The 25,628-nt window shown below is 47.2% G+C and overlaps 1 protein-coding gene across 1 annotated transcript in view; it reads left to right on the top strand.

The window, feature by feature from the left end:
- Nucleotides 1-20,726, top strand: part of lhcgr (luteinizing hormone/choriogonadotropin receptor) — a 227,068-nt gene extending 206,342 nt beyond the window's left edge. The window contains exons 10-12 of the mRNA XM_072511287.1: nucleotides 6,107-6,295; nucleotides 8,509-8,622; nucleotides 18,973-20,726. Coding sequence (XP_072367388.1) covers nucleotides 6,107-6,295; nucleotides 8,509-8,622; nucleotides 18,973-20,248 — 1,579 coding nt within the window. The 3' untranslated portion in view covers nucleotides 20,249-20,726. The remainder of the gene's footprint in view (nucleotides 1-6,106; nucleotides 6,296-8,508; nucleotides 8,623-18,972) is intronic.
- The last annotated feature ends 4,902 nt before the right edge of the window (nucleotides 20,727-25,628 follow it).

Below are 25,628 nucleotides of genomic sequence, written 5' to 3'. Positions count from 1 at the left end.
AATCTTCTTGACCCTGTGCCAATTAGCTCATGGCCCAGGTAGTAATCCGGAGATGATTACTTTTTTTGGTTCTGTTTTTTAATTTAGGCCCTAGCTGCCCATATTCCTTCAGCAGAACCTCTATTCTTGTTCTACCTATGTTGTTGGTAATAGTGGACCATGACACCTGGATTGTTACTGTTGCTCTCTTTATTTGGTTCTAAATATGGCGGTCAATATGGTCGCCTTCCTTAATTCTAATTACGTTTGCTCGCGAGTCGCCAGGTATCTCTCGATACTGTCACAAGGTTCAAATCCGAATACTGATCAAAGAGCCGATACACCAGTTAGTTAGTTCAAAGTCAATACTATTTATTTACATACACAGCAATATCTACTCATGCACGAAATACTACAGACTAAACTATCTCTAATGCTAATGCCTATACTTAGCTTCAGGTGCCCACTCAGTCAGAGGAACAATGGCCGTTGTTCGGATCTGAGGCTGCTGGGGTCGAAGTGGTGAAGGGGAACAGCTAAGGTCATCCGTCTGGTAGCGAGCGTTGACATTGGACTTACTTGCTTCTGGTGTAGCTGGTGGAAGGGTCTCTCCACTTTGAGAACCAATTCCAAGAGAGCGATTCTCTCTCGGGGCCTTCTTCTTATACCCGAAGGGGTTTCGCGTGCTTTTGGGTGGGCCTTGAACTTGGCCCCAATTAATTGGGCCGTATCTTGATCACTCGTATTGATCTTGACCAATAAAGGGATGGGTGCCCTGATGACTGGGCGTCCCAGATGGCTACATTACCCTCCCACTCTCAAGTTCCCCCCCAGCCCTGACAAGATATCCCAAACCCATTAGCCAGGCCGGCAACACAACCTTCAGGATTCTCGACCCTGGTCTCAGAGAATAGTGTCTATGCCCCTAACTATACTATCCCCAATTACGACTACATTTCTTTTCTCTCCCCCCACTTGAATGGTTCCCTGTACCACGGTGCTGTGGTCAGTTTGCTCATCCTCCCCACAGACCCGCTCTCATCCACACACAGAGCAAGAATCTCGGTGCTGTTGGACAAGAGCAAGGGATGAGGCTCCTGTGCCCTATCTCTTGGATCTACCTGCCTCACTCTCGCATGTAATTCCTGAGCCACCACTAAAGACCGGTGGGCTCAGGTAATTGGTGTCAATAATGAGTCTAATTGACAACCTACCACACATGGGTACGTTTCCCCCATCGGCCCATTCCCACTTCCAACTTATTTGCAAGAGATTTTCTTGTGGACCAGAGAGTCTCATGCAGCCTCTCCCATGATTAAGTGGACCCGGCCGACATTTTATCACCGTGATAGGCTGCGTTAAATCCAGCCCAGTGATACCACATCCAATGCTGATAAACACAGTTTGAAAAAATGCCACTAATTTTACAGAAAATACTGATCTTCTCTAAAAAGTTGCAGCATTTCTTGAGGCATTTTCTCGGTTTACACAGCAAGCCAAGAATCCCAAATGAATTTTGATTTGACTTGATTTATTTGATTTGATTTGATTTATTGTCACATGTACCAAAGTACAGTGAAAAGTATTTTTCTGCAGCCAAGGGAACGTACACAGTATGTACATAGTAGACAAAAAAGAATAATCGACAGAGTACATTGACAAATGGTACATCGACAAACAGTGATTGGTTACAGTGCGGAACAAGGCGCCAACAAAGCAAATACATGAGCAAGAGCAGCATAGGACGTCATGAATACTTACAGGGAACAAATCCGTCCGAGGGAGAGTCGTTGAGGAGTCTAGTAGCTATGGGGAAGAAACTGTTCCTATGCCTGGATGTGCGGGTCTTCAGACTTCTGTACCTTCTGCCTGATGGAAGGGTCTGGAAGAAGGCAAAGCCTGGGTGGGAGGGATCTCTGATAATGCTGTCTGCCTTCCTGAGGCAGCGGGAGATGTATACAGAATCAGTGTGAGGGTGGCAAGCTTGTGTGATGCTTTGGGCTGAGTTCACCACACTCTACAGTTTCTTGCGATCTTGGGCCGAGCAGTTGCCATACCAAGCTGTGTTGCAGCCGGATAGGATGCTCTCTATGGCACATCTGTAGTAGTTTGTGAGAGTCGATGCAAATATGCCAAATGTCTTTAGCTTCCGTAGGAAGTAGAGACGTTGTTGGACTTTCCTGAATGTTGCATCAACGTGAATGGACCAGGACAGACTGTTGGTGATGGTGACCCCCAGGAGCTTTAAGCTATCGACCATCTCCACTTCGGAGCCATTGATGCAGACGGGGGGGGGTGTCATGCTACGCTTCCTGAAGTCGATGATCAGTTCCTTGGTCTTTCTGGCATTTAGAGAGAGGTTGTTTTTGGTACACCATGCAACCAAATGATCTATCTCCCTTCTGTAGTCTGATTCGTCGTTGTTTGAGATACGGCTCACCACAGTCGTATCATCCGCAAACTTATAGTTTAAGTTGGAGTTAAATCTTGCCACACAGTCATGTGTGTATACGGAGTACAGTAGAGGACTGAGCACACATCCTTGCGACCTCCGGTGTTGAGGACTATTGTGGAGGAGGTGCTGTTGCCTATCCTGACAGATTGCGGTCTGTTGGTGAGGAAGTCAAGGATCCAGCTGCACAGGGAGGGGTCAAGTCCAAGATTTCATAGTTTGGTTATAAGTCTCATCAGGATAATGGTGTTGAAGGCGGAGCTGTAATCTATGAACAGCAGCCTGACGTAGGTGTCCTTGTTGTCGATGTGTTTGAGTGTTGATTGTAGAGCCAGGGAGACAGCATCTGCTGTGGACCGGTCGTGGTGATAGGTGAACTGCAATGGATTGAGACCGTCTGTGAGGCTGGCAGTGATCCATCTCATGACTAGCCGCTCAAAGCATTTCATGATAACAGACGTCAGGGCCACCGGTCGGTAGTCGTTGAGGCAGGCTACCTTGTTCTAGTTTGGTACTGGTATTATGGTAGTCTTCTTGAAGGAGGTGGGGACCTCGGAGCGGAGGAGTGAGGTCTTGAAGATGTCTGCGAATACACTTGGCAGCTGGTCTGGGCAGGCTCTGGACTTACCTGTGCGCCCCTGGCGAGTTCTTTTTGCCAGTTTCCCACTTGTCAGGGTCTGTTCTAAACGGTGGGGATGAACCCTAATTTCGGGGGATGATACAGTCGGAAGGCCCACTAATGATATGGTAATGGAGTTCCCAACCTTTCAAGTTGGGAACCGCATTATGCCATTGGTGGGGGCAGGACCAATCAGAATGGGAAATCCCATCGATGTAAAAGTCTTTTGAGGACTCATGTTGGAATTCTGCCCCCACCGATTTTCCCACCTGCCGAAAATAGGGATAGAGAATCCTGGCCACCACCACCATCTCTGGGTATGTACTGTCCCAATGTCAGGACAGAGTAACTAGAGGTGATGGCACAGTGGCATACAGTCAGGAGGGAGTTGCCCTGTTGGTTCGCAATATTGACTCGGGACCCAATGAAGCCTCATGGGTAATGAAACTTCCTGCTGGTTACCACATATCGTCCCCCCTCAGCTGATGAATTCTCCATGTTAAACACAACTTATAAGGTGCACTGAGGGTTGCAAAGACGCAGAATGTTCTCCAGATGGGGCAATTCAATGTTCATCATCAAGAGTGGCTCGGTAGTATCACTACAGACCAAGTTGGCTAAATCGTAAAGGACATAGCTGTTAGACTAGAACTGCGGCAAGTTGTGAGGGAGTCAACAAGAGGGGAAAAAACATACTCAACCTCATCCTCACCAACCTGCTTGCCACAGATGCAACTGTCCATGACGGTATTTGTAGGAGTGACCCCCACACAGTCCTTGGGGAGACCCAATGTCCTGTCTTCACATTGAGGATATCCTCCATCGTGATGTGTGGCACTGCCATCTCAAAACTGGACATCCATAAGATACTGTGGACCATCAGCAGCAGCATAATTATACTCAACCATCTGTAACCTCATGGCCTGGCATATCTGCCACTGTACCATTACCACCAAGCCAGGGGATCAGCCTGGTTCAATGAAGAGCGCAGGAGAGCATGCCAGGAGGAACACCAGAAATGAGGTGTTAATCAAGTGAAGCTACATCACATGCATGTCAAACAGCATAAGTAGCAAGCGACAGACAGAGCTGAGCCACGGGGCTGGTTTAGCACAGTGGGCTAAACAGCTGGCTTGTAATGCAGAACAAGGCAGCAGCGCGGGTTTAATTCCCGTACCGGCCTCCCTGAACAGGTGCCGGAAAGTGCCGACTAGGGGCTTTTCACAGTAATTTCATTGAAGCCGACTTGTGATAATAAGCGATTATTATTATTATTAATTCCACAACCAACGGATCAAATCTCAGCCTCCTCTGAAGGTCCCCAGCATCACAGGTGCAGTCTTCAGCCAATCTGATTCACTTCACGTGATATCAAGGAATGGGTAAAGGCACTGGATACAGCAAAGGCTGTGGGCCCTGACAATATTCTGGCAATATATTTTTTTCTTTTTATTCATTTACGGGATGTGGGTGTCGCTGGTTAGGCCAGCATTTATTGCCCATCCCTGGATGCCCTTCAGAAGGTGGTGGTGAGTTGCCTTCTTGAACCACGGCAGTCCTTGAGGTGTAGGTACACCCACTGTGCAGTTAGGGAGGGTGTTCCAGGATGTTGCCCCAGCGACAGTGAAGGAACGGCCATATATTTCCAAGTTAGGGTGATGGGTGAGGGGAATCTCCAGGTGGTGGGGCTCCAGGTATCTGTTGCTCTTGTCCTTCTAGATGGTAGTGGTCGTGGGTTTGGAAGGTGCTGTCTAAGGAACCTTGGACGAGTTACTGCAGTGCATCTTGTAGATGGTACACACAGCTGCCACTATTCGTCGGTGGTGGAGGGTTTGAATGTTTGTGGAAGGGGGAGCAATCAAGCCGGCTGCTTTATCCTGAATGGTGTCAAGCTTCTTGAATGTTGTTGGAGCTGCACTCATCCAGGCAAGTGGAGAGTATTCCATTACACTCCTGACTTTTGCCTTGTAGATGGTGGACAGGCTGTGGGGGGTCAGGAGGCGAATTGTTCAACGTAGGATTCCTAGCCTTTGACTGCCCTAGTAGCCACAGTATTAATGTGGCTAGTCCAGTTCAGTTTCTGATCAATAGTAACCCCCAGATGGTGATAGTGGGGGATTGAGCGATGGTAATGTCATTGAATGTCAAGGGGCGGTGGTTAGATCCATTATGGGCGGGACCACCTTTTGGCAAAACTGCATATTAGAGTGAGACAGCTAATCTCACTTTAATATGCATTCCCACGATCTACCCAAGACATGGGATCTAACTCCCTTGCCTTGGAGATCTTGGATGTGCAATGTTCAGTGCTGCTCTCCACAAACAGGGACCAGGGGATCGGAGGCTCCTAGGTGCTTTCCCTCTTGTTCGGGTGGCACCCTGGTACTGTCAGCCTGGCACCCTTGAAATGCCAACGTGCCCAGGTGGCACTGGCAGCGGCAGTGGAATTTGTGCCAGGATGGAATTTGTCCTGTGATGCGGATTGGGCCTGGAGGGTGCAGGGAGGGGTAGGGGGAGAGGGGGGGGGGGAGGGGGAGGGGGTGAGAGGGGGGGGGGGGAGGGGGAGGGGGGGGGGGAGGGGGGGGCGGCGGCCTGGGGGCCTGAAGACCCCATTATCGATGGGTTGGGGCTTGGAATGGTTCGGGGTCACATCAGTGGGGTTGAGAGATCAAGGTGCCATTTAAAAATGGCGTCCCGATCTCTCCCTGCACTGAGGAGCTCCACTCGCCGGACTTAGTGCGGCCTCAGCCGTGCATTCCCCGCTGAGGGCCTTAATCTACCCGAATGGCTGTTCGATATCATGGTGTTTATCGGCATTCTGAGTGTCGGGAAACACCTGGCTAAACGGGCACACTACGGGTCTCTGTTCCCATTCAGGAAGATCGCGGCCAACATGTTTTGTGCTTCTACAGTTCCAACATAGGTTACCTTTGATAAGTGAAGCAATTCTTCCAAACAAAGGGCAGTTGAAATCTGGAACTATCTTTCCTAAAATTAGTATTCCTTGATCACCAGGGATGGAAGAAAAGAATATCCAAACCTTTCTTTTGTTACAGGGATGTTTCCTCAACCGCACTTGAGCACCTTCCATCTTATGGGTTGGAATTTATTCAAAAACTTACTGCACGCTTCACGTACTCACTGAAAAGATTCCCATCACTGGAAAAGTTTGTTAATTTGATGGAAGCAAATTTGACATATCCCAGCCACTGCTGTGCATTCAAAAATTGGGAAAAATCAAATGGGTGAGTACTTGTGATTGTATTACCTTCTTAATCTGTGTGATATACTGGGGGACTATCAAAACTGTTACATCCGTTAGCAGTTAGCTGTTCTTCAGAAAAAAACAGATATGAAGTAAAGCAACTATTAAATCATGAGTGGCCATGAGGGAAGTCAGTAACCCTCATTCGTATTTTAAATGTAAGCCACATTAGTATACAAACAGAAAATACTGGACAATCTCAATAGGTCTGGCAATATCTGTGGATAGAAAACGGGAGCTAACATTTCGTGTCTGGACGACTCTTTGTCAAAGCTGACATTGGGCAAGAAATGTATGTCATTGCTTTACAATATTTTTCACCTACCCTTCAAATCTTTCTCTTTTCAGTTCTCCTTTGCTGAAGGAAAAGGCCCGTGGTGCAATGCCACTGGCAACAGAGACATTTAGTGGGTACTGTGTTTGGATATTAAGATAATCTAGCTGGTGGAAAATCATAGGATCCAGACGGCTGTCTATTTTACATCCCAACAAATATTACTCTGCATTGTGGTCAACAGATAGTACAATTGGCTGACCTATTACCATCAATTTCCTGCCAGGCATTTGAGGTTACAATTAGCCCCTTTATCTTCTCCAATAATTTCACATATAGTCGTTTGCTGGTACATAACCTGAGTATTGCTGAAAGACATATTGTCAAAGTTTTCTGTTTGGCTCTCATCAGGACAATTCACAAGAACAGCAAATTAAAGGGAACAGCAATTTACACTTTATGAGAAAAGAGTGCTGATTGGTTGGCACATGAAGTCTAACTGGTAGGGACATTGCTATGTAGAATGCACCAGTTATCTGATGACTGACAGTTAACTGCCAAGATGAGTGCAAGACGAAAAGCTTCAACAACATTTGACTTTTTCAGCAATACTCAATTTCCCACTTGGTAAAGTGTCAGTGGCTTTCGGGAAGTGTTGACGCCAGCATCAAAGCCGGCGCAAATGACGCCGGCGTCAACGGGCCTTCAGGCCCAGTCATTCTCCCCTCCCTCGGGGGAGAGAACGCCGCCGGAGTGTTGTGCGCTGCTCCGGCGCCGAACACCGGCCCTACACGGCCGGCGTGGGTCCGCGCATGCGCGCCACAGCCGTCTCCGCACCGGCGCATGCGCGTGGTTGCCGACTCCGCGCCGACCCCCGGGCAACATGGCAGAGCCCTACAGGGGCCCCGCGTGGAGGAACATGGACCCCACACCGGAATGAGTGTGCCCGCGCGGGCTCGGAGAATCCCGGCCCATATGTGCCAAATACAGTACCTATTCAGTCAGCTCATAAGACCATAAGACATAACACCTCAAAGAACTCATCAGATTTGGAAAGCAGTCTTCCTTTTTGAATTCTGTGTTAGCTGCTGCTACTTATTTTCTCTTCCTCTAAATACTTTGTCACTTTAAAGTTATCTGACAAACCCAAATTTTCCCTCCTGCAGATGACTAACTGTAATTACCAAGGTACCTAAAGTAAGGGTTTTGCACAGCAGTCAATTAAATACCATTTAAAACCTCCAAGATGACAAAGCCAAAAATAATCAGATGCCCTGCTGTAAGTGAAGTTTTCGATTCCATGATCATCAAGGCGATAAGAATTTCAGAACGTTTTTATTTGAAGGTTTTATCTGTTGGTTGACTCCCTCCGGAGGTGAGTAGAGTCCGTGATAGATCGAATTAATCCAACTGACGATAAGCGTTTTCCACTTCTGAAATTTTATCCTGTCGCATCAAAAAGTATTATCCTTCTTAAACTAAAGCCAAGCTAGTAATTCTTGATAAGCTCATCGATGCCTTGTGATTTTAGGTGGTAAATAAAGCTGATGCTGTGATATGACCCAAGTTCTATGCCTATAGTCTGTGTGCTGATGTCAGACAGAGAGGCAGAAGGGCAATAAAATTGGCCTCCTAACTCAGAATTAGGAAAAGCCCATTGATCGGGATTCTCACTCTTCATCCTACCTAGCAACACCTTGTAAAACATGTCCTGAGGGGATTTGGGGTGAATGTAGGGTTGGCTCAGCTGTTGGATACCTTGGTGGTGCTCACTGTAAAGGATCATGTGCGAGGACTGATCTGTGAATCAGGCAGCTGAGGGTATCTGGCCCCCTTGGACTTGATGCCTTCAGATGAGGAAAAGGGTAGGGAGGAAAGAAAACAGTTCTGGATACAGTTGATTGTTCCTTTCCCTTCAGACAGAATTCCATACCCATACTTTTATACAACTTTTCGAAGTCATGCGAAGCTGCAACAAGAAAAGTAACTGCAGATCAGGACCTTGTCACCAGCCATGAACAGAATAAAATATAGTAAGTATGGTTCTAAACATCAGAACATAAAATATTGAATTGGACCACATCCGACCTCCAATAATTTATCTTTATAGGGCCAATAACATCTTTAAATGCCTGACAACCTTTATAACTACATTATTTATTTTCCTCATACTTGCTTCACATTCCAGCCATCAGGATGAGGATCAGCTTTGGATGGCGGTATGTTTCAAAAATGCTGCCAATTCTGTACTTGCAGTTTTTCTTTAGCTGTTAGGACTTCCCTTCATCTCCGCTTTATAAGCACCTATTAGATTCATAGAATTTACAGTGCAGAAGGAGGCCATTTGGCCCATTAAGTCTTCACCGGCCCTTGGAAAGAGCACCCTACCTAAGCCCACAACCCCACCCTATCCCAGTAACCCCTCCCAACCGTTTTGGACACTAAGGGCAATTTAGCATGGCCAATCTACCTAACCTGCACATAGATTATCGTAGATTATCATAGAATTTACAGTGCAGAAGGAGGCCATTCGGCCCATCGAGTCTGCACCGGCTCTTGGAAAGAGCACCCTACCCAAGGTCAACACCTCCATCCTATTCCCATAACCCAGTAACCCCACCCAACACTAAGGGCAATTTTGGACACTAAGGGCAATTTATCATGGCCAATCCACCTAACCTGCACATCTTTGGACTGTGGGAGGAAACCGGAACACCCGGAGAAAACCCACGCACACACGGGGAGGATGTGCAGACTCCGCACAGACAGTGACCCAAGCCGGAATCGAACTTGGGACCCTGTAGCTGTGAAGCAATTGTGCTATCCACAAGGCTACCGTGCTGCCCTTTGGGCTGTGGGAGGAAACCCACACAGACATGGGGAGAAAGTGCAAACTCCGCACAGACAGTGACCCAAGCCGGGAATCGAACCTGGGACCCTGGAGCTATGAAGCAACTGTGCTAACCACTGTGTTACCGTGCCCCCCTATGATAACGATGATAGCTAAAATATCACCAACATTCATCCCAGGAGTTGTTCTGGAAAATTAAATGACCCACTACCCTGCAAGCTAAAATGCAAGCTGTATGGGCTGCTATTAAAAATGAAACAAGCTCCTGAGGAGAACAGGCCTAAATAACTTATTGCACTTAGGCTAATGGCTGATGATTAAAATAGGAGATGAATAATAGGTCAGATTAAGGAGCACAATCATCTTGGGGGGTTATAGGGCTGGAGGAGATTACTGATGTCGGGAGGGGCGAGGGCATGGAGGGTTGGAAACAAGGAGAAATTGAGACCTCATAGGAGTAATTCAGATGCTACAGAGCCTGAGTATTCTATCTCAAATACTCAGGCTCTGTAGTGTCTGACTGACGTGTTTTCCGTAGGTTATGTAGTTCTGCCTCTAATACACTAGACGCGAGGGTGTGTGCCACTTTGCCACAATTCATGACTTTATCCTCCCCCCCCCCGTATTACTTGTCTTCTCTACTTTTTGTACATGTGGAAGCCCCAGGTTTACTAAACCAGCTGTGCCTGTTTCCTCCTGACATTGATCATGCTGTACTGTATCAGTTTTGAGGGTGTGTTGTATTATTTGCAAAAATGGAAAACTCTAATAAAACATCTTTTTTTAAAAATTGAGACATTGCTGGGCTTGGTGCCAATGCAGATCAGCCTGAGCAGGGCTGATGGATGAACGGGACTTAGTGAAAGTTAATATACAGGCAGCAGAGTTTATGCAAGGTGGAAAACAGGAGGCCTAACAGGAGAGTATTGGAATATTAAAGAGTAGAGGTAGCAAACGCACGGATGAGGGTTTGAGTAGGAGGTAAGGTGAGGCAGGGTTGGAATAAGAAGATGTAACTGAGATGGAAGTAGGCAACCTTGGTGTTGGCAGCGGTATGTTGTTGGAAGCTTACTTGGGGTCAGAAATGCTTCAGTGTTCTCAGTATTCAGATCAATGGGGTAGTGTAGAGATTTTGGATGGATGAATTAAAATGGGCCAAATGACCTTCCTCATCAGGCGAGGCAGTGGCATAGTGGTATTATCACTAGGCTAGTAATCTAGAGACACAGAGTAATGCTCTGGGGACCCGGGTTCGAATCCCACCAGGGCATTTGGTGGAATTTGAAGTCAATACAAACCTCTAATTAAAAGTCTAATGATAACCATGAAACCCTTGGTAATTGTCATTAAAAACCCATCTGGTTCACTAATGTCCTTTAGGGAAGGAAATCTGTCATCCTTACCTGGTCTGGCCTACACGTGACTCCAGACTCACAGCAATGTGGTTGACTCTTAAATGCCCTCGGGGATTGGTAGTAAATGCTGGCCCAGCCAGCAACACCCACATTCCATGAAAGAATAAAGGGAAATAAATATCTGTAAGTACTTTGTGATCCTCTGAAGTTAAATTAGTTAAGATAGTTAATCGGTCTTTATTTGGGTGCAACATGTCTTAGCATTTAACACTAAATTCATACTCAGGAGACATTTTAAAGGTGTTTCTTTAAGGAGAAAGGACGTGTCATGTGTGATCAGAAGGGAATGCTTTTCAATGGTTAATGCATATTATTAGACCAGTTTTAATGCACCTAATGTGGAGAGGCAAGTTAAAACCAGTAGAAAGTTGTTGCTTAATAGTGATATTTATGTATACATAAATAAAAATGTTCCATCCCAACTTATTTAAAATGATTACGAATTATTAAGAAAAAGATTAAGAACTACTAAAATTAACTTGCATTTCTCTTGTACAGCTTTTTATCAATGCATCTCATTACTTAGTTTTCCCAGATTTCCAACACTTACAGCCATAGTAATAATTGACTGACTATGAGGGTGAGAACAGAGGTGGGTGGACACCTAATTTTGCACAGCTGCCTTTTCCAACACAATCTGGCCCCTGCGCTCCAGGTAGGCTTTGAGGCCCTTTCTGCAGCTAACTGGTCACAGCTGCAGGCCAGTCTGTGGAGGGGCTTTTCCCTCGACACTGGTGGTCTGGTATCTGTGGCCATTTTACAATTCGTAAGTTTTAAAAGTTGTCGAGAAGACACCTCAAGGTGGGGCTGCCCCATTTCTCCCTTACCAGCAACATCAGGCTGCAGCTCCTTCAATGCTGGAAGGCCTCTTGTTGGTCCTCCAGACTTGAAAGAATATCCACCGTCCTTATTTGAATGGCCTCTAGCCATTTCCTGGCCAGTTGAGGGACAATCATTGCCAGGTGAGTCTCGGGACCCTCATTTGACCCCAAAGTCGAGGTCCCAACCCAAAATCGTGCCCTTTGACGGTCGGCGAGGTAGAAGGCAAAAATAAATGTGGATTTGTACGTAGGAAGACCTGAAAGGAAGTGACAAGTGTAAACACCTGAAGGAGATGTCAGATGACAGATGAAGTGACTAGATTTTGTGGTCCTCCCCACCTTTGATCTAATATCTGAATATCAATTGACTCTATTTATGACAGTATCATTTAGCCACTTGATAGTACAGACCTTAAGTATTGCTGGAAAAAGTCATATGCTGTCAAACTTTTGTCTCGTACTCATCTGGGCAATGTGCAGGAACACCAAATTATAAACGAAACAACAATTTTTACTGCACGAGAAGAGAGCGCTGACTTGTCAAATGAGCGCCTGTTTCTTGACATATAGTCGGGAAATATGCCGTCCACCCCAAGCCTAACTTCACTGGTCAAAATACACATTGGGTCTCCTATAGTTTCACATGCCGATCGACAACCTTATAGGTCCAATCTATCTCTTCATTGAGCAAGCTTAATGCTGAAATAGCAGCATCAAAGTCATCCTGTGGGAAAGCGGCTACTCTGATCAGATCAATGCTCTCGCCGTATATCGCGCAAACTCAGAAATGGGCCTTAAGCTGCCATTTCTGGAGCGGCACGGTGGCACCGTGGTTAGCACTGCTGCCTCAAGGGGCCAGGAACCCTGGATCAATTCCGGCCTTGGGTGACTGTGTGGAGTCTCTCCATATCTGCATGGGTTTCCTCCAGATGCTGTGGTTTTCCTCCCACGGTTAGGTAGATTGGCCATGCTAAAATTGCCCCTTTGTGTCCAGGGATGTGTAGGCTAGGTTAAAGGATTATTGGAATAGGGCAGCGAAGTGGGCTTGGGTGAAGTGCTCTTACAGAGGGTCAGTGCTGATTGGATGGGTTGAATGGCCTCCTTCTGCACAGTAGGGATTCTATGATTCTATGATTTTTGGTCCTGATAGTGGCCCAGTCTATTTCAGATTACCCTGGAAGGATAAGGCACCTCAAAAATATGAGCAACAGATGAAGCTACCCATTTCACACTGTTACGACACAGTTGCAACACGAGTAGTATTCGCCACTAACAGGTTGCTGCCTTTAAGCCAAAAAAGACATTTTGCACATCATGCAAATAAGTAATGTGGTATATGAATTTCAGTGCTAGTGTTATGCTATGTGTATGTCCCAAAGACTGACTGATTGTATCAAACAACATGTTCCTTCTGCTGTTCGCAACAGGCAAAGCACTGACTGTACTGTGCTTGTAGAATGCAAAACATCGAGCTGCATACTCCGTCCCACCGTGCCAGATTTCTGGTTCAGCACGCCGGCGGGATGCTCTGTTTTGCTAGCTGGTCAATGGGGTTTCCCATTGTGGGGCAGCCCTGTCGTGTTGTTCACCCTGGGGTAACACGGATTGCACACGATGCAATTAACTGATCAAGTATACACCAAACGAAGGCATTGGTTCAACAAAAGATTTATTGAACTCTAGCAACAAAACACACAGCTGCCTGTGGGTTGACTCTCTACTACCCTAAGTAAACTAAAGCTAACTATCTAGACCAGGCTAGCTCTGATCCAGGTGTTGGAGGTGTTGAATGATTTGTACACCCTGACTATCACTATAGCTATCACCAGTGGAAAGAGGCAGAGTGCTGATGTCTCGTGTGTTTTATAGGTGTAGGTCCCCCTCTGGTGTCCTGTCTTGTGATTGGTCGTGTTCTGTTCTGTACATTGATTGGCTCACCTGGGTGTCTGTCACTGCCTGCTTTAACCTCATGATGTGCATGGGTGCATATTATGACATCCCCCCCTTTTTAAAAAAAATGTTGTCGGCTGCTTCGAGCAGAAACAACATATTTACAATAGTAACTATATACAGCAATTGGTGAGTGGATGGATATGTACATGTAAGGTGGCGAGCGTGCAGAAACATAACATCATATATACAGGGAATTATTTATAAGTCCAATCGTTGAGGCTGTCGACGGATTCTTGTGGACCGCCTGAGAGGTGGAGGCGGAGATGATGGTGTCTTGACCGGTTGGCATGCAGCCAGGCTGGTGGCCTCATGGAGCGAGGTGTTCGGGTTGGGCAAAGTGACATCTGGGAAAGTGAGATCCGGTGGTGGGCATGCACGTTTGCGTAGCGCCCTTCTGTTGCGCCTTACAATCGATCCATCCGCCATGCAAACCACGAACGAACTGGAAGCAGCCTGTCGAACCACAACAGCAGGAGCTGACCAGCCGCCATCAGGCAACTAAATGGGAGCAGTGTCCTTCGGTGAGAGGAGCAGCAGATCCGTAGCGTGAGCATCATATGTGATCTTTTGCCTGGTTCTGATCTGCTGCATCTTGTGCAATACTGGAAGGTGATCCAGGTCAGGTACATGAATGGCCAGGACAGTCGTCCGCAGGTTACGATTCATTAGGAGCTGAACAGGAGATAACCCATTGGACAAAGAGGTTGCCCTGTATGCCAGAAGAGCGAGATTGAAGTCCGAAGCTGAGTCCACGGCCTTACAGAGCATTTGGTTCACGACGTGGACCCCTTTTTCGACCTTCCCGTTAGATTGTGGGTAATGCGGGCTCGAGGTGATGTGCTGGAAGTGGTATTGCTTTGCAAAGTTGGACCATTCTTGACTGAAGAAACAGGGACCTTTGTCGTTCATGACCGTGAGCTGAATTCCATGTCAAGCGAATGCCTCTTTGCAGGCCCGTATTACGGTCCGGGATGTAAGGTCCGATAGCTTCACTACCTCGGGGTAACTGGAGAAGTAATCAATTATCAGGACGTAGTCACGCCCGTTGACTTGAAAGAGGTCCACCAACTTTAGACCACGGAGAGGTCACGAGCTCATGCTGGTGGAGCGTCTCTTTGGGCTTAGGAGGCAGGAACCGCTGGCATGTCACGCAGTTGAGGACCATATTTGAGATGTCCTCATTGATGCCAATAGACAGCTTGTCGGGCCCTGCACCTACACTTCTCAATGCCGAGGTGTCCCTCGTGTATCTGCTTGAGCACCAAGATCTGGAGGCTGCACGGGATGACGATGCGATCCAATTTCAGAAGGATCCCCTCAACAACAGTTAGGTCATCTTTTACTTTATAGTATTGGGGGCATTGCCCTTTCTGCCAGCCATTCGTGAGGTGATGTATGACCCGCTGCAGCAGAGGGTCCTTGGCGGTCTCCTCCCGAATGATGCCGAGTCGGTCGTTGGATGACGGGAGGGTGCTGGCACACTGTTTCACCTGCGCCTCGATGTCGTGCATGAAGTCTACCTGCTCACATGGTGAGGTGATGGCACGGGAAAGGGCATCCGCGATGATTAGCTCCTTCCCAGGTGTGTAAACCAGTTCAAAATCATACCTGCGGAGCCGAAGGAGAATGAGCTGGAGTCCTTGTGTACAATGTGCACCAGGGGTCTTTGGTCCTTCTCCACGGTAAAGGTCGGGAGACCATACACATAATCGTGGAATTTCATGATGCCAGTGGGCAGGCCCAGGCATTCTTTCTCAATTTGAGCATAGCGTTGCTCAGTGGGCGTCATGGCCCTGGACGTGTAGGCCACTGGAGCCCAGGATGAGGTGTCATCATTCTGCAGGAGCACTGCCTCAATGTCGCCCTGGCTGTCGTCTGTGGAGATCTTGGTCTCCCTTGCTGGGTCAAAGAAGGCTATAACAGGAGCGGTGGTTAGCTTTGCTTCCAACTCAAGCCACTCTTTTTGATGTGCGGGCAACCACTGGAAAGTGGTGGACTTTTTCACAAGGTGTCTGAGGGCCATGGTGTGTGACGCGAGATTGGGAATGAACTTCCCCAGAAAGTTCACCATCCCCAAGAAGCGGAGGACCGCCTTCTTGTCCTCTGGAGTCTTCATCGTGTTGATAGCCTGGATTTTGTCTGAGTCGGCTGCACGCCCTGTTGTGAGATCTGATCGCCCAGAAATTTAATTGACAACCTGCCAAAGGAGCATTTAGTTTTGTTGAGCTTCAGGCCGTTGGCCTGTAGGCGCCTGAAGACCTGCTGCAGACGGGCAACATGTTCCTCCGAGGTCATGGACCAGATGATGACATCGTCAACATAGACCCATACACCGTCAATGCCCTCGAGCATTTGCTCCATTATTCGATGAAAGATTTCGGAGGCCGACACAATGCCAAATGGCATTCGGTTGTAGCAATATCTCCCGATGGGAGTGTTAAATGTGCATAGCTTCCGGCTGGACTCGTCCAGCTGTATCTGCCAGAAGCCCTTCGATGAGTACAGCTTTGTAAAATATTTGGCATGCGCCATTTCACTCGTCAGCTCCTCCCGCTTCGGGATCGGATAGTGTTCCCTCATAATGTTACGGTTCAGATCCTTGGGATCAATGCAAATGCGCAGTTCTCCCGAGAGCTTCTTGACGCAGACCATCGAGCTGACCCAGTCAGTTGGTTCCTTCACCTTGGATATTATCACTTGATCCTGGAGATCCTGCAGTTGCGCCTTCAGATGGTCTTTGAGGGGCGCCGGCACCCGATGCGGCGCTTGGATGACAGGCGTGGCATCAGGCCTGAGCAGAATTTTATAGCGGTAGGGCAGCGTGCCCATCCTCGTGATCACATCCGGGTATTGCAGTAGGAGCTCCTCAATGTCGGCTTGCAGAGTGTTGTCAGCTGAGGACATGGCACGTACACGCTGAACTAGCTGGAGGAGCTTGCATGCTCGGGCACCCAGCAGAGAAGCCTTGCCGGGCTGGACGATCTCAAACCGCAAAGTGGCCTTGACGGCCCTGTTGGATACTTGCAGGTGACAGGACCCTAGCGCCGTGATGGTATTCCCATTGTAGTCGAGTAACTGGCAAGCCGGTGGAAGAATGGTAGGCTGCTTCCGGATGGGAGCCAGATCTGCTTTGGATATTAGGTTGACCAAAGCGCCGGTGTCGAGTTTGAACCGGATGCTACAATTGTTAACCTGTACTGTGGCGCGCCACGCGTCCACACAATCCACTTTAAGGATGGGCGTGTGTGTTGGTGAAAGTGAGGAGGCATGGTTATGAATGGTGATGATGCCCACTCGATACGTGGACTCCGGGCAGTCGTCCTCTGGATTGGTGATAGGATCCGGTTCCAAGTCCAGCAGCCCTTGCTGCACACTTCAAACTCGTTTTCGTTGGACCTGGTACCGCTGGCCCCGTGGCGGAGGTGCAGATCTGCACAGAGAAGCATAATGGCCAAGCTTCTTGCTGTTGAGACATCGCCTGCCTCTCGCGGGGCATTGCCACTTTAAATGGACGGTGCTGCAGTTGGGGCACGTCATTACGTCGAGGTCGTGACATTCGGCGCGTCGTCGCGTCTGCGCAGTGCGGTCAGCCACCGCTCGCACCTGCGCAGTGTAGTCTTCGGCTGCTTTGTTTTCCTGACCGTGGTGCGCATGCGTGGGAGCCCTGGAAAAACGTGCGAACTGGCTGCCTTCATCGATGCTCAGGCCCCGCATTCGGGCGATGGCCTGTACACTTTCAGCCTCGTGGGAGGCGAGTTGGTCCTGCTCTGGCGACTTCAGGCGGGAATAGCGACTTTTCGCCAGTTCGTGGACTTTGCATGTCTCGATGGCCACTGGCAAGGTCATATTTTTTATTTTTAGGAGCTGCTCCCGTAGGGCGTCGGAATGGACCCCAAACACAATCTGATCCCTGATGAGGGAGTCAGCGGTGTCTCCGTAGTTGTAGGACTGCGCTAGAATGCGAAGCTGAGTAAGAATAGACTGAAAAGGCAGGGCAAGGACCCTGAAGGCGCTGCTGGAATACGTAACGCTCGAAGTTTTCGTTTGTCTCGACCTCGCAGTGACTGTCGAATTTTGCGAGGACGGTCTGGAACTTTGCCTTGCCCTCACCGTCGGAGAAAGTGAGCGAATTGAAGATTTGGATGGCCTGGTCCCCCGCAGTAGACAGCAGCAGGACGATTTTTTGCGCATCGGAGGTACTTTCGAGTCCTGAGGCCTCAAGGTATAGGCTGAATTTTTGCTTGAAGGCCCGCCAGTTGGTGCCAAAGTTCCTGGAGACGCGGAGCTGCGGAGGTGCCTGGATCTTTTCCATGCCACAGGAAGGCAGTTGCTGGTCTTCAGAGAATTTTCAAAGGTAAATTACTTAGAGGCAGTAGCCACTTCTGGTATCATGTCGTGTTGTTCACCCTGGGGTAACACGGATTGCACACGATGCAATTAACTGATCAAGTATACACCAAACGAAGGCGTTGGTTCAACAAAAGATTTATTGAACTCTAGCAACAAAACACACAGATGCCTGTGGGTTGACTCTCTACTACCCTAAGTAAACTAAAGCTAACTATCTAGACCAGGCTAGCTCTGATCCAGGTGTTGGAGGTGTTGAATGATTTGTACACCCTGACTATCACTATAGCTATCACCAGTGGAAAGAGGCAGAGTGCTGATGCCTCGTGTGTTTTATAGGTGTAGGTCCCCCTCTGGTGTCCTGTCTTGTGATTGGTCGTGTTCTGTTCTGTACATTGATTGGCTCACCTGGGTGTCTGTCACTGCCTGCTTTTACCTCATGATGTGCATGGGTGCATATTATGACAAGCCCCACGCTGTCGGGAAACCCCCCCAGGCTGCCGGCAAAACGGAGCATCCCGAGGGCGGAGAAGCCAGCCCATAGTGTCCAACATTAGATGTATGCCTTTTCCAACTAAGCAAAATAAGCTACAGCCATTCCCTGGTCATTCCCTAAGACAATGCCTCTACCAAATAGAGCCCACTTTGCCAAGCAATCGGCACACTCTTCTCATGCAATAGAAATTATTGTTCCCGTTACAATTTGGTATTCTTGCAAATTGTCCAGATGAGTACAAGATGAAAAGGGGTATGTGTCTTTTTTCAGCAAGACATTATCATTTATCATTGCCTCAGTTTAACTATTTGCAATCAATGCTACCTTTCAGTTACAGAGGGGTGGAAGAAACTCTCAAACTGTTTGGTGTTTTTGAAATTCCGTAATAACATGATTATGATATAAAACTGCAAGATTTGCTTCACTGTGGATTTTCCTTGCACAAGTTAAATAAAATCCATGTCCCTAATAAACTATTGCTTCTCTTTATCTGCTTATAGCTTCGGGAATGACTATTCTCATCCTGGTCTACCACCACTGCAACTTGGAGAGAGGAGCTTACAGAATCATTCTTCTGTTGCGAAAAAACACCCTTCTTCACAGAATGGTTCACACTTTCATGAAAATATGCCTGATGCTGAATATGAACATTTAGAAGAAATATATGAAAATTCAGTATCATTTGATTATGGCTTTTGTCATTCAAAGGTAGACCTTGTCTGTACTCCAGAACCAGATGCCTTCAACCCATGTGAAGATATAATGGGTTACAACATCCTAAGAGTATTGATATGGTTCATTAATATCCTTGCTATTGTGGGTAACTTTGTTGTTTTTACTGTTTTGGTGATTAGTCAGAATAAGCTCACAGTCCCACGTTTCCTCATGTGCAATCTTGCTTTTGCTGACCTCTGTATGGGTCTCTATTTGCTACTTATTGCATCAGTTGACTTGAGTACCAGAAGTCAGTACTACAGCTATGCTATAGACTGGCAGACTGGTGCTGGATGTGCCAGCGCTGGCTTCTTCACTGTTTTTGCAAGCGAACTCTCTGTGTACACGCTGATGGTGATCACCTTCGAAAGATGGCACACGATTACCCATGCCATGCAAATGGACAGGAAGCTCCGGTTAAGGCATGCCATTGTGATTATGTCTGGAGGCTGGATATTCTCTCTTGTTGTAGCAACGCTGCCACTTGTGGGAATCAGCAATTACATGAAAGTTAGCATCTGTTTGCCCATGGATATAGAAACTCCCATGTCCCAAGCTTACGTTATATTCCTCTTGGTACTGAATGTTATGGCCTTTATTATCATTTGTGTTTGCTATATCAAAATATATTTAGCTGTGAAAAACCCTGACTTTGTTTCTAAAAATAGTGATGCAAAAATTGCGAAACGAATGGCGATACTCATCTTTACAGACTTCATGTGTATGGCACCTATATCGTTTTTTGCCATTTCAGCAGCTTTCAAGTCACCTTTTATTACAGTGACCAATGCAAAAATTCTACTAGTATTATTTTATCCGCTCAACTCCTGTGCAAATCCATTTCTCTACGCAATCTTCACAAAAGCATTCAGAAGGGACTTCTTTATCCTGTTGAGCAGGTTTGGTTACTGCGAAATGCAGGCGCACATTTATAAAACTGACAACTCGAGCTCAAAGAGTGGCACCAAGGAAAACTCAGGGGCAGCTGTCAAGCTAACAACTTTCAGCGTGCAGGATTTGCCACCTGGTGCAAGTGCTGAATTTTGTTGTGGAGAATGCTGATAACATTCATGCTCCACATTTTCTCTCCTCCACCGAAGGCGTGGACTCATGCTGGGCTGAACTCACAGGTCACATCAGCAATCCAGCACCTCAACCAGGTTGCCCATTTTCCATGTATGAGCCCAGGCAGTGTCTGTTGATATACCAATTGAGGGCACCAGTACTGATCCTGATGCAGTGCTCATTCTACATATCCAAGCAGAGAAAGGAACCCTGGCTACTTTATCCCTTTTGAGCCTAGGAAGGCTGAGGCTACATGTAGCAAATGCTGTCCTGGTGGAGATCAGTTAAGGCCAGCAATCAGATCTGGAACATTTCGGTCTTAATGGCTTCTTTACCACACCAAGGGTAACAAAGCAGCCATAACAGGGGAACGATGTAAAAAGTTTTCATTGAAATAAATGTAAACATTTTTAAAAAGTTAGAACAGAATTTAGGAAATAATTTTCATTCTTTCTGTTATAGTACATTTACACTGAGGGGGATTTTGACCCGCGAGTGGGCAATTAAGCAGCCTAGCAAACGGCCAGCTCTTCCTGCAGTGCCAGCTGAAGGCCTGGCCCTGCTTAACAGCTGGGCTTCATTATCATGATTGGTAACCCACCTAAACGGGAAGAGAATCAAGTAGCCTGAAGGCCATCTGTCATGCCCAAGGTAGGTTAGTGGAGGGGAATGAGGGTTCTGGTGAGGTTAGCAGCTCGGGAAGTAGTGCTGGAGTGTCACAAATGACATCCTGTGCAAAGGTAAAGTAACCTTCTTCATCTTTCTTGACCTGATTACAGCTTTTGGCATCCTTTTTTGACCACAAAATTCCTCTTCACATCGTTCAGCTGGTAGCAACCTCACTTCTATCCAGTCATAGTCAAAAAATCACCTCTTCCTGCTCACCATTACCCCTGCAGTTACCCAAGGATCTGTCCTTGGCCCCTCCCTTTTACCTATTTGCGCACTGCCACTGGATTACGCCATCCGAAAACACGTCTTGGCTGATAGTACTCAGCTCTACTTCTCCTCCACCTCTCTTGACCCCTCCAATGTCTCTAAACTGGCAGACTGCACAACTTCCAAAACTGGATGAGCAGAAATTTCTTCCAACTAAATACTGGTATTTAGGAGACATTGGCCTGGATTTTCATTGCATCAGCATGGCTCGGGAGATCATTAAAAATGGCAGGCAGGGCCCGATTCCTGGAATCCAACCCCCATTCCCATTTCCAGCAATTTTTGCCGGTGCAGGATAAGGGTGTGGGTAGCCAGCCCACAAGCAGCATTTCCTCTCGTCAGCTCCATTGCAGGGACAGACTGTGCATCAGCAACCCACCCCCTGTCCCCGTCCCTCCAAAGCCTATCCATCTGCTTTTCCAGGTTCAATCAGCATCACTGTTTGGAGTGGTAATAGTTTTTTTTGTCAGCTGTGCCCATTATAAATATTTGGCTGCATTTAAAAGTTGTAGAACCTCTTATCTCATCAGATGGGTGTGTGCACAGATTGATTGACAGTTTTAAGAGGCTGCTAAAGGACTATGCCTTTTTTGGAATCAATGAAGAGATTTCTTTGGAGAGTTAACTTTTACAATTGAGTCTGGACATTTTTCAGTATCAAGTGTGCTTGAGTGACTGTTCTTTTAAATTGTTACAAAATTAAGTTTTTTGATGTCCATTTCAAAGGCATATTATTTCATTGCTATTTGGAAATAAATACTTAATTAGGGTTAGGGTTATAAAAATATTGCATTATTAAAATGCAATAACGATGGCAAGGCGGGTGATTTGTTATCACTGAAGTAAGCGGGAGCTCATGGACACTATTGTGATCCAGCGCAATCACATTTGCAGTAAGTGTCTGTGGCTTGAGGAACTTCAGCTCAGAGTCATTGACCTGGAGGCCAAGCTACAGACTCTGTGATGCATCGGGTGGGGGGTCGTGACATTACCTGGACACTTTCTTCCAAAAAATAGTCACACCTCTTAGGCTAGGGTCATCCAATTTGATCCGTGGACAAGAGGGCTTGACTGCGATTAAGACAGTTATGGGGAATCAGAAGGTAGAAATCTGAATGTTCATAGCACTTGCAACAAAACAGATGAATTGTCTGCTTAAGAAGACATAAATGTGAATGACCTGATCACCATTACAGAGACATGGCTGCAAGGTGACCAATGTTGGAACCTGAATACTCAAGGGAACTTTCAGAAGGACAGGGATCGAGGAGAAGATGGAGGTTAGCTCTGTTAAGGATGAAATTAGTACAATGGTAAGAAATTACCTTAGTTCTAAAGATGTAGAATCAGTTTGGGTAGAGATAAGAAATAGCAAAGTAAAGAAGTCAATTCTGGGAATAGTTTTTATGCCTTCCAACAGTAACAAGGCTGTAAAATGGATTATATAGGAGGAAATAATGGGGGCTTCTAATACAGGCACTGTAATTATCAGGGTGATTTGAATCTACATATATTTTCGATGAATCAGATCGGAAAAGGTAACCTGAAAGTGAGAACATAAATGGGTGCTTTCAGAACAGTTTCTTGACCAAGAATGTAATAAGGAGGGGAAAATTAGAACATGAGAAAAAAATAGCCATAAATACAAAAAGAGTGTTATTCTCCCAAAAGGGAACAAAGGGGAATTTGTTTCGGCGCATGTTTCCCGGCACTCATGGTGCTGAGAAACAGATGGCTAGTCAATGTGACTCATTTTGAATGGGGAACGGGTGGCTGAGGCCGCATATAGCCCCATTTTATATGGTGGGGAGCTCCGCTCATTGGAACTCCCCATTGTAGCGAAAGATCAGCTCCGAGGCCCCTGAAACAATCCCAGACCACTCCCCCAGCCCGAATGCATAATGGGAGTGTCCCTGACCACATCCAAACACCCATACTGGGCAACGCCAGCCCAATCGCCCGTGCTCAGAAAATGCCAGCTTGGCACCTTGGCAGAGCCCAACCTGGCACTCACAATGCCCATGCCAACTGGCAATGCCAGGCTGGCAACCAGCTGACACTACCAGGGTAGCCAGATGGCATCAGCAGTGCCAGGGAACCACCCTGCCCCTAGGGCATGCAGCTGGAGGTGCTCACCCAAGGTCTCTGAGGCGGAGGGGTTTAAACCCAAAGCCTCTGTTACCTCGGGAATCTGCCCATTAGAGTGAGGCTAGTTGTCTCACTCTGATATACAGATTTGCCAAACAATGAGGGCGGGATTCACATCGCAATGTCCCACAAGATCGTGTTGGGTCTTGCGAGGCATTGTGAGCTGGGTAGATCCCGGAGAGCGGGGTCTCCCAGCTTTCAACTGCCCCCTGCGCCGTGGCAAGCAGCTTTCCGGGCTCAGTGTGGCCGGAGGATCGCGCACTAAGTGTTCCTGCAAATATTTAAAAAGGAAAAGAGTAACTAAAGTGAGCCTGGGTCCGCTGGAGAGTGATTCTGGGGAATAACTAGTGGGAAATAAGGAAGTTGTGGAAGCTTTGAAAAGATATTTTGTGGCTGGTTCACTGAAGAAGACACAAATAACATCCCCGGAATTATTGTAAATCAAATGGTAAAAGAGAGGGAGGAACGTCAAAAATTACAATCACCAGGGAAAGGGTATTAAGAAACCTATTAGAACTAAAGGCTGACAAGTTACGAGGATCTGGTGGACTGGCTATTAAAAGAAGGGACCATGGAGATAGATTCATTGCTTTGAATTTTCCAAAATACCCTTCATTCTGGGAAGGTCCCAGCAGATTGGAAAATAGCGAATATTCAAGACAGGAAGAAAACAGAAAACAGAGGTAACTAAAGACCAGTTAGCTCAGCATCTGTCATTGGGGAAATGCTGGCATCTATTATTAACAAGGTTATACTTTGAAAAGCTGAATGCAATTAGGCAGAGTTAACATGGTTTTGTGAAAGGGGAAATCAAGTTTGCCTAATTTATTAGAGTTCTTTGAGTAAGTAACAAGTAATAGGGATTGGAGGAAACCTGTGGATGTCGTGTCCTTGAACATCCAAAAGGTGTTTGATGTGGTGCCCCATCAAAGGTTACTACACAAAATAAGAACTCATGATGAAGGGGAAATATATTATGGATTGAGGACTGATTGTCTAACAAGAAGCAGACAGTAGAGATAATATGTCATCTCCGGGTTAGCAATCCAGTGGAGGACTGGGGCCTCAACTTTCACAGCAAGATTAGGAAGGCAAATGCAGGAGAAAAATAATATGCAAGTATGGAGGTTTTGCTACAACTCTATAGGACATTGGTGAGACCACATGCAGGATTCTTCGCTTTCAAGACTGTTTTGCACTCACACTGGCCGCCATTTTGAGCAGGTGGCCCAATAGTGAGGTCCCACGCCTGGGCCTCCCCCCAACACAATTCAGCATCCTAACCCCCCCCGCCACCGGGTTTATCTAGGTCACTCCCCCCCTCCCCCCCACCCGGTATGTTCTCCCCCCCACCCACCATAGTACCCCTGTCCCAGAAGAGAGAGCCCTGACTGGAAGCTAAACAGCAGTCCAGGCAGAGGCAGTGAAAAATACTGTTTTGAAACTCACCTGTGCAATACACCTGCTGGGTCAGAGACAAGAAGTAGCACCTGTCAATTCCTGGAAAGAGAAAACCAGTCAGCCGGATATAAACCCAGGTGGCACAGTATTTAGCACTGCTGCCTCAGTGCTAGGGACCCGGGTTCAATTCTGGCCTTGGGTGACTGCATATGTGGAGTTTGCACTTTCTCCTCGTATCTGCATGGGTTTCCTCCGGGTGCTCCAGTTTCCTCCCGCAGTCCAAAGATGTGCAGGTTAGGTGGATTGACCATGCTAAATTGCCCCCTAGTGTTCAAAGATGTGCAGGTTAGATGGGGTTACGGGAATGGGTGGGGGCAAGTGAGCCTAGGGAGACTGCTCTATCAGAGGGTCGGTGCAGACTCGATGGGTCGAATGGCCTCCTTCTGCACTGTGAATTTTTTTTAAAAATCTTTTTATTGGCATTTTCAAAATTTATAAACAGTTATGTACATTGTTGGCCATGTATATTTACTGTACTATACAGAAAGGTTTGTCTTGTCCTTCCCTTAATGTACCCTATTTACATTCTGCCGCCCTCTGGCTCGGCGTGTGGTCCATCCCCCTCTCCCTCTTGTGTCCTCCCTAGTCGGTGTTCCCCCCCCCCCCTTTTTCTCCCCTTCCTCTCCCTCCCTTTCTTTTCTTCCCCCGTCGACTTCGGCTGTGTTTCCCTGTAATTGGGGGTGGGGGTTCGCCCCCTCCCTCCCACATTGTTCCCTTCTGTGTCTTTCCAGCCTTTTCTCCTCTTCCCCCCTCCTCCCCCCTGGGTTTCACGTTCCTACAGTTCCCCCCCCCACCTTTATTTTTCTTTTTCCTCTCCCTTTTCTTTCTA

The sequence above is a fragment of the Scyliorhinus torazame genome, chromosome 1 (assembly GCF_047496885.1).
Source record: "Scyliorhinus torazame isolate Kashiwa2021f chromosome 1, sScyTor2.1, whole genome shotgun sequence".
In the NCBI taxonomy this organism is placed as follows: Eukaryota; Metazoa; Chordata; class Chondrichthyes; order Carcharhiniformes; family Scyliorhinidae; genus Scyliorhinus; species Scyliorhinus torazame.
Note: the sequence above shows the minus strand (reverse complement) of the source record. Positions and strands in the feature narration are given on the sequence as shown.